Source organism: Ipomoea triloba, chromosome 5 (assembly GCF_003576645.1).
Source record: "Ipomoea triloba cultivar NCNSP0323 chromosome 5, ASM357664v1".
Taxonomy (NCBI): Eukaryota; Viridiplantae; Streptophyta; class Magnoliopsida; order Solanales; family Convolvulaceae; genus Ipomoea; species Ipomoea triloba.
The window spans coordinates 23,651,367-23,661,110 of NC_044920.1; the positions used below are offsets into that span (position 1 = coordinate 23,651,367).

Below are 9,744 nucleotides of genomic sequence, written 5' to 3' on the forward strand. Positions count from 1 at the left end.
TGGCGACAAGGAAGTGCATAGTAAGTTACTGAAGAAATATGCATGTAAGAATCAGTAGATGCATATTGTAGTAGTTAATTTATCCATGCTTGAGGCAAATAGAGTGATGTTAGAAGCAAGCTCACACAGATTACACCAAACCAAACATATGAACAGCTTTGTTGTGGTCTATGAGATCCAACCTAAGCAAGCTAAAAAGTTAACGAGGCTGACCGGGAGGTGGAATGCCTTGATGGGCAGGCTGACTTGCGACAAATGGAGCGTTGGGTTGAGAAGTGGGTGAAGAACCGGGAGGAATTGCTGTAGAGTATGCAGGAACCGGGGGAGAAGCATATTCTTGACCGGGAAATGTGGTTGGAGTTGAAATGAAGGCTGGTCTTCCGCCCTGCATGGTTGGATCCCAAGGATTTTGCATGGGCATGGTGGCAGGAGGTGCAGAGTGTACAGAAACATACTGTGGGTGGTTTTGCCAGGGTGGCGCCGTATTAGGGAGGGCAGAAGCTTGCTGCAACGGAGGCAAACCTGATTCCGGGACTCTGTAATCCCTGCTTTTGTCGCTGTATGCCTGCTCAGAAATCAGAGGGAAGCATGATCATGTGAATAAAACTAAAGGGCATCGGTGTGAAGAAGCATGTTTTCAAGGACATTTTCAATCAGCAATTAATCATTTTTCTGTTCGTGGTGGCGTGACACTATAGACATGGGTATTTGTAGCCTATTTTCCTAACACGAACTCAAGAGAACATATTTATACCTTTACGTTCAGATCAGTGTGACGAGAATACGATAGATGAAGCTTACAGTAGCCACCGTCATAGATGCAATGTCCCTCTAAAGCATCTTTTGCAACAGTTGCAGTTGTAACATCTGCAACAAAGCAAACATGGGAATATTTTTTTGCTTTCTGATAAGGTCTAAATCTAATGGCAGACTATCCTACAAAAAAAGCACATGCTTCATACATACCGGGATATTGAATGAATGCTTGGGTTCCCCCATTTTTCTCAAATATAGCGATCTTTTGGACTGTACCAAATGCAGAGAATACCTTGAAAAAAATAATTGAGTTAGAATTAGAACACCAAATGATGATAAGTGAAACACAAAAATGAAATCGAGGTGGCATGCACAAAAGGATGAAAGAAGAAACAACAGAATACCGTGTGAAGAACATCCACAGTGACAGCATACTGCATATTTTCAATGGAGGCAAGAAGCACGTTACTCTCGGGCTCTTTTTTCTTTCCATCTGCACCTACAACAGGCTGGATATTACAGCTGGTTAGCTCCTGTCACACGTACAAGGATGTAGCAAAACGTCCAATCCTAGGAAAATACCTGAACGAATCCCTCCATTGCTGTAGGGTTTACAGGAAGATATGGATTTGTATAATCTCTGTATATTTAAACAAACAACTCTATGTCAGAAATAAATATTTTAAGTGTAAGAACAAAATAAGAAGACAGGGAGGGGGGTAGTTAATCTAGTTGTTAGAAATCAAGCAGCGATTATGTAAATCCCAGGGAAAGAAAACAGCTCTAAATCAGCACTGTTACTAATAGATATACCTACAGAAAAGAAATGAAAAATAAACTGAAAAAACTCAGATTAGATATTTCATAGGAAAAGTAAACTGCTTTTGAGAACCAAGCAGGGATTATAGCAACAAATTTGAGATAAACATACCACTAATCATCAAAAGAGCTGCACCCATACAGACCTTTTGAATGAATAAAGCGTAAAACTCATTATATACAAGGATAGCAGAAGTGCCAAACTAAACTAATGAAAAGGTAAAGAGGAACATTGAGTCAGCTGTGTATTAAAATAAAGAATTATGGAGCTCAGAACTTTCAGCAGTTAATAGTTACAGATTCAACAAAAACCACTATAATGAGATTAAGAAAATTACTAAGTATCCATGGCAAACACAACTGTGTTTTAGCTGCCGAGCTTCACTAAACCCTAGATGACAAGAAGCACATATATCAATTAGCAAGAGCTCAACTGTAAAATAAAGATTTAAAATTAGCAAGAATCATCAAGCGAAAGGCTTAAGCAGATGAAGTTAGAACTGGAGGAAAAAGAACTAAACAAGCTTCTATACCTGCTCCGGTTAGACTGGAATTTTATATTAAGATCAGTATGAGCAGAGAATGAGATGCGCAGATGACAGTTACTAACATGCTGTGGAAGCAGGTACCTTTAAAAAAAGTAACATTATTAGTTAGAGTAAGATCACTAAATGCCCTAAAAACCTGTATAATAATTAGTAACCAAAAAGTGCATGCCTTGGAATGCTTCTCCCATCCAATGCTTCTCTAGCAGTAGCTGCAGTCTCAATATCAGTAAACTGGACTAAGGCCTGCCAAAATGCAGAAGACATTTGTCAACAATAAACAGTGTTCTATAGCTAGGGGAAAGGGGCAATGAAGAAAAAGGATAAAATAATTAAAAATCTGAGACACATAATTGCAAGTGACCTGAAATCCTGCTGCTTTTTCAAAAGTAGCAATCTTGTGCACAAAACCAAAGGCCGAAAATACCTGTGAAGAATTGTTGTTAAATGCAAGTAGTATATTAGACCAGGCAAACAAAGAGTAAAACCAACTGCAATACAAAAAACTTCCCGGAAATCAAATGACATCTTAAAATAGAACATATGTATGTGAGAATTAAGTCCAGAGAATAACACCTGTATATGCAAGCCTTAGAAATTTGTACGACCCATATGATAATATATCCCGGTGTCTCCAACAAAAGATATTAAATTATGACCATCTGTGATTCAACTAACTTGAGTCAACAATGAATGGTTTAATGAATTTATTTCTGGAGAAAAGGTTGTAAGGGAAAATGCATTTTCTGGAAGAAAATATGAGTACATGTTCCCCACATAAGTAAAATCTTAAGAATCCATCTCACATAAAAATAGGATAAATTTCTTCTTCCAAAAATGAGTACATTCATCAAACAAGCCTCCATTAAAAAATAATAATAATAATAATGGTCCTGTTTGGTAAAATAGCTTATTAGCCAATTTTGATTTGTTTGATCACTATTAGCTATTTGACAAGTCAAACCGCCAATATGAGTATTTGGTTAATTAGCTTTTCCTAACAGCTTATTGTTCCAAAATGCTAAAATTCAAAATGCTAGTCAAAGCAACTTTTTCGATTAGTTTTTTAAGAAAATAAATTATTTTCTCCAAAACACCCCCCAATAATATAAATTAACCAAAAAAAAAAAAAAGCAAGACTGTGTAGACGGGTTCAGCACTCCCATCTTCCAGTCCCGTTACTCTCATTGTCTCTTCACTGTACTAGGCAACGGGGTGCTTGAGCTCGTCGACGGCGCTCATAAGTCCGTTACCTAGACCGTGAAGATAATTAGCAACAGGACATGTGATTACTATTTTTTTTATTATTATTATTATTAGTATTATTATTATTATAGATTAAAATAACATAATACACTCATACACTTAAAGGTCATTTTGCATGTAATTAGTTATCCGCTAACAACTAATTTACCAAAGATCTTTCTACAACCAGCTAATGATATTCAAACCCGCTAACCCAATCTGCTAAACCGCTATCAGCTAACAACTATTTGCCAAACACCCCCAATAAATATTAAATAATAAGGATAAAATTGATATTCTTCACAAGTTTTGAAGCAGAAGCAAGAGACGTAACCCTTTTTTTCTAGCTAGGGTTAGAAACTTAAGATAATTGATGAACTGTGGTGTGAGATCTTGGCTTCTGCCCTTTCAATACTGTAATTACACAAACGGCTTTGTCTTTTATGGATAATGCATTCAGTTTACAAAAAGAATTTCATACCTAGGAGAATGGAGAAACATACTTACCAAATGAATGACATCAATGCTGACATCACCAGCTTCAACACCCTCAATAGTTACCAGCAGAACATTCCCTGGAATATCTCCAGGGCTCTTGTTATTGACAATTTCATGCCTGTTTGAATACTGAATATACACAGTTTTGCCACGAATTTGTGCAGGCTCTGAAGATGAAGCATAATAGGTGGCCATATTGATAGCTTGATTAAGATCAGCCTGCACCATGAAAATGTGTGAAAGAAAGAAAAGGTTACAATAATTGAATCATAATATTTGTAACTGACATCTCAATCAACTCAGTCATGGTCAGCAAATAAAAATGCATTCTTGGGCAATATAATCAGACCATGCCATGGACAACCAATAAAAGATGCATAGACTAGAACCAAAGACCTATAGACAGCAACTGTTGGAAATCAAACTATTGTGCTTAGAACAGCATGCACTTGATTCTATCTAAAGCATTATTATTCAAACAAACACCATTAGCTAGGACAGTTAAGATAGAAGTGATAAGAGCTACAACAACCACAAAAAACTAAAAATTTATTTTATATAATGTATCCAAATTCAATGCAAAACGTCCTTTTTTTGCTTTTTTTTTTTTGGTTCTTCTAATCTAAAGCATCATTACAGCCTGGATTAATACGAGTATCAAAAAGAACAAAGTTAGTGACAGGATAATGATAGCATCTATTATCTCCAGAACAGAGAAACGCAACTTACGAATTCGACAAACGCTTGGTTGCGATTGGAGCCAACATTGCACTTGGTGTTAACGATCCTGCCGAAGGGTTTGCAAAGCTCGACTAGCTCCTCTTCGATGCACTCCCATGGGAGATTCCGCAGGTGAAGAACCTTCGAAGGCGTCTGTGTGTACCGAAATTGGGGCTGCCCCGACGTTGACATCGATCGATTGGAGTTCCGATTCGGTTCAAGGGTTTTAAGGTCCGAGTCAGGCGACAGGATAACTGAAATCCGCCGCCGAATACGATGAAACTCCGGTGAAACTAGGTTTTGGTATCGGCTTAGCTGCTGTGGACTGTGGCGGTCTTCTAGAAAAAGATCGGATTTTTTTTCCCCGACGGGTGTAACAGAAAGAGCATTACCGCGTGCGCCTTCTTTTTTATCATTTATATATGGATTCCATTTTTGCGAATTACCGGGACTGCCCCTTACTATTGGCAACTTGTTGATGAATGTAGTTATGTAGAAGTGTCAAAATAGACTTTTTCGACTGAAACGACTTAACCCATTAATCTCACCATTTATTAAAGTTGAAAGTCGGGTGTAAAATGTAACCATATGGATCAAGAGAGTTCAATTGTAGACAGCGATGGTGAGTGGATAGTAAGCTTTATACGACTCAAGTAGCTAATGAGGAGGAATGAGCAATTCTAAGAGGACTTCAATAAGCATGGAACAAGAAGTACTGCAAGCTTGTGATTCAAACCAACTTGAACAATGCAAATAGATGGATCAATCCCTGGTTTCGTGACTCGAGGGTAGTCACTCGGAGGGCCAACATAACTGTTTGAATGAAAAAATATATATAAATAATAAAAAGGAAAAAAGAAAGAGAGACATAACAATTTTAATATAGAAACCGAAAGGTAAAAATTACAGGCCTTTTTGGACAGCGCCAAACCAAAAATTTACTATTTATTTAATAGCTTTTGTACATTTTTTTTTACCGAGAGATGGAGCCTCTCTTTTTGTTCTTCACTTAGCTTTTGTAGCAATATAATGGGTAGTGTAGGCTTCCTACAATTAATGGTGTTTTAATGGGATTTTATGGGTAGTTAAATGGGAAGTAATGGGACATAATGGTACTTAATGGGTGATAAAGGGAAAATAAGTGTGATAATTAAATGTGAGGGAAGTTATTAAAGGGTAATTTAAGGAGTCAATATTGATTAATTGCGTCACGAGTGTTCACTGTCGAGTCCGAGTGTCATGCTCGACTACTTGCTAGATAGTACCGATTGGGTGCCAATGCTGGAGTATCAATCAGGGATGAATTTGGTTAAGGGAGCCTTAGGAAATCTCATAGAAGTTAGTAAGAAAGTGGTTCAATAAAGATTGAGAACTGATGGGGAGGGCTTGCACCTGACTGATTGTGGGGATCATGAGATAACCCGGGGAAGGAGTTGGGTGAAAAATTAGACGAAGGAGACCAAGCGGTGCAGAGTAGAGGAGTCATCAGGCGGTATGCTGAGTGAAGGAAACAAGTGGAGTGTTGAGTGAAGGAGGCAAGTGGTGTGTCGAGTAGAGTAGGCAAGTGGTTTGTCGAGTGAAGGAGGCATGTAGCATACCGAGTAAAGGAGTTAGGCAGTATGTCGGGTGGAGGAGGTAGGTGGCATCCCGACTGAGGGGGTCAGGTAGTTCACAAAATAGAGTAGTTAGGCGAAGGATCTTACAATGGAGTCGGATGAGGGTTCGCATGAAGGAGTTGGTTAACATGTTATGTGCTAGGGGGAGTAAAGCGAACGATCAGATAGAAGGATGAGTCAGATCGCCAGAAAGAGGTGCAAGTCAAATGAAAGTCGGCCCGATTAAGAGTGGCGGTCAACAAGAGAAACATCAAGAGGGCGGACTTGTCATTTATAAAAGGATTGGTTCCTCTTCCATATTGAGAACGAAATCACCAAATGTGGAAAGTAATTTGGAGCTGATGACATGTCAAATCGAAGAATTTCATATAAGAATTAGGAAATAAATTATAGACATTTATGGTCGATTTACTTGCCTAGTTTAGACGCATCCCTTGCTTTATATATGCTTAATCCTCTTGTATAAATATCCTATTATGGCCTCGTGCAAGGAGTTAAGCTCGCAAAAATACTCAAAAGGTAAATTTTCAGCATCATTCCGATCAATTTCTCATACCCATATTACTAATAAATCTTCATTCCTGCATAAAAATACAATACATGTAACTAAAGGGCATCGATATTATCCAACATGAGTATGACAATATATATGTGTTGTTGTAAGCTAGATTTGTCTTAGAACCCAGGAAGATGATCAAGAATTAAAGATGAAATAATGATAATAAGAAAAATAATCAATTGTAAAGATGCGAAATATAAGATAAAATATAGTAGTAATTTAATTCAAAATTTTTAATTTAACATTCGACCCAAAAAAATTATTTATTTTTAAAATTGAAACCAAAATGTATTTTAGAATTTTCAATTAATTGAGAAACTAGTCAAAACTTTTTCACAGGCTTTTAATTTTTTTTATTTTATAAAACAATACAAAAATAATATTTCCCAAAAGAGTTCTTTAGATACAAAATAGGGATATTCCAGCGATAAATCGGGGGCGGTTGACCCAAACTCGGACGGAGAAAATCGCCCCAATTGAACAGAACAGGCGCGCCAGATAAGAGGGAGAAACGCTCGTTCCCTGTACAAGATTTGGCAGGTCAAACTCATACATCATCGTCAAGTCGTCGTACGGGTCGCGCACGGTATGCTCCATTCAGTTCGCTAGAGCCTAGAAGAAGATAAGTCTGTTAGAAATCCAGGTTTAAATCGACTAGCAACATTCTTGGTTCCCCTTCGGAATTTCGCCATTTTTGCTGCTTGTCAAGATTTTCGCAATCTCTAGCACTCTCCCAGATCCTAGCTTAGCTGCAACCGGGTAATAATTTGTCTTTTTTCTAATGGTTTTATTTTTTCCCCCATAAAAGGGTAAAGATTGGATCTTTATTTTGATTTCTGCTTAATTGATATTTTTGACATTTATTCAGGTTTAGTTAAGATATTATTGGCACAGTTTTGTATTTGGTTAAGTATGGAGTTTTATTACTAGGCTTTTGTGAGATGCATTGATTGAGTTATTGACTATAACTAGACTGTGATAGCATTTTTGTTGTTAAGAATTCTAAATGATAAGCCTGTGTTTGGTTGATTCCAGTATGGCTGGTCAAAGGAGTAGTCATGGGAAACGTTCTTATTCTCAGTCTGAATATGCTGATAATGGAGCAAATAAAAGAAGGAATTCTGGTGGTGGTAAGGACCATCTGTCAATTGAACCTGAGGATACGGTGTATCGGTACTTGTGTCCTGGAAAAAAGATAGGAAGTATACTTGGAAGGGGAGGGGAGATAGTGAAGCAATTAAGGGCAGAGACTAAATCGAAGATCAGGATTGGTGAGACGGTCCGTGATTGTGATGAGCGTGTTGTCACTATCCACAGCTCAAGTGAGGAAACAAATGATTTTGAAGACACTGAAGATCAAGTGTGTCCAGCACAAGATGCCCTCTTCAAGGTCCATGACAGAATTGTTGGTGATGACATGGTAATTGAGGACTCTGAGGATGCTCCGCGTGTGACTGCTAGGCTGTTGGTACCCTCGGATCAGATTGGTTGTATTATTGGGAAAGGTGGACAGATAGTTCAAGATCTTCGTAGTGAAACCGGTGCACAGATTCGCATCTTAAAGGATAACCATTTACCTGCATGTGCACTAAGCTCTGACGAACTTGTGCAGGTAGTGTTGTGATCTCAAAGTATTCTCCATTTTTCTTTACCACAGTCTTGTAATCTATGTTGAGGTTGAATTTCATTGTTTTTGCCAGTGTTAATTTCAAGGCCATAAGTAAACCGAATAAGTTTTATTGCTCATCCATTTATGGTTTATTGAGTTTCAGATATCTGGTGAAGCACATGTTGTGAGGAAGGCTCTGCATCAGATAGCAGCTCGCATTCACAATAACCCATCCCGTTCTCAACACTTGTTTGCCTCTGCTGCTTCAACAGTCTACCCTTCAGGTGGTTCTCTTACTGGTGCTCCACTGGTGGGATTAGCTCCACTCATGGGGCCTTATGGGGGTTACAAAGGTGATGGCGGAGAATGGTCACGACCCCTTTATGCAACTCCCAGGGATCAGACATCCTCAAAAGAGTTTTCTCTGTGTATGGTTTGTCCCAATGCGAATATTGGAGGTGTAATTGGCAAGGGTGGTGTCATAATCAACCAGATTAGACAAGAGTCTGGTGCAGCTATCAAAGTTGATAGCTCTGCTGCTGAAGGAGATGAGTGTCTGATAACTATTTCAGCAAAAGAAGTAAGCATCTAGTGTTCTCTGTGGATGTTTTGCCAAAGTTTGGTTTCATCAATTTTCATTTAACATGGGTTTTTTTTTGCAATGGCTTTTAATAGTTTTTTGAGGATTCATACTCTCCAACAGTAGATGCAGCACTGCGCCTGCAACCCAGGTGTAGTGAGAAAGTTGAAAGAGATTCAGGTCTTATTTCATTCACCACCCGCTTGCTTGTACCTACCTCTCGTATAGGCTGTCTTCTTGGAAAGGGAGGATCAATAATCAATGAGATGAGGAAAGTGACTAAAGCTAACATTCGCATACTTTCAAAGGAAAACCTTCCCAAGGTTGCAGCTGAAGATGATGAGATGGTGCTGGTAAACATGCTTGCAGATTGTAATTGACAGATTCTGCATTTCCATTTATATGCCACTAATAAGCGTTGCTTAACTCACTTGATGCATCACGCATGGTCTTATATTGTCTCAGTCTCCAAACCATGGTTGATAAAATTGCTAGGCGCCCATGTAATTTTTATTTTTAAAAAATTTGTTTAAAATTTTATAATTTTTTTAAGACTAATAATTATAAATTATTTAATACTTTAATAGTTAATACTAAAATATTAAATATTAACCTAAAAAGCATCTAGAGTTTGAACAATTTAGGGTTATTTCGCTCAAAACGATGTCGTTTTGAGTGAAATAACCATTTTTTTTTTAAAAAAAAAAAAAAAAAAAAACAATAGCAATCGTAGTCGGCCGCCTAGATCACCGATTATAGAGTCCAAACGCACACAACCCCCCCCCCCCCCCCCCCCA

General features: G+C 38.0%; 2 protein-coding genes across 2 annotated transcripts in view; one reads left to right on the forward strand and one right to left on the reverse strand.

Annotated features, from left to right (window-relative positions):
* Positions 1 to 4,946, reverse strand: LOC116020063 (polypyrimidine tract-binding protein homolog 1). Its single transcript, XM_031260526.1, has 10 exons — positions 4,593 to 4,946; positions 3,873 to 4,082; positions 2,485 to 2,547; positions 2,293 to 2,366; positions 2,109 to 2,204; positions 1,339 to 1,396; positions 1,161 to 1,265; positions 967 to 1,048; positions 755 to 867; positions 1 to 565 (listed from the first exon to the last, which is right to left on the reverse strand). Exons 1-10 carry the CDS (start codon positions 4,773 to 4,775, stop codon positions 200 to 202), a joined length of 1,350 nt encoding a protein of 449 aa, XP_031116386.1. The 5' UTR covers positions 4,776 to 4,946; the 3' UTR covers positions 1 to 199.
* A 2,232-nt stretch (positions 4,947 to 7,178) lies between these two features.
* LOC116019956 (KH domain-containing protein At4g18375-like) overlaps positions 7,179 to 9,744 on the forward strand; it is a 4,925-nt gene continuing 2,359 nt past the window's right edge. The window contains exons 1-4 of the mRNA XM_031260363.1: positions 7,179 to 7,517; positions 7,794 to 8,370; positions 8,531 to 8,947; positions 9,043 to 9,300. Coding sequence (XP_031116223.1) covers positions 7,795 to 8,370; positions 8,531 to 8,947; positions 9,043 to 9,300 — 1,251 coding nt within the window. The 5' untranslated portion in view covers positions 7,179 to 7,517; position 7,794. The remainder of the gene's footprint in view (positions 7,518 to 7,793; positions 8,371 to 8,530; positions 8,948 to 9,042; positions 9,301 to 9,744) is intronic.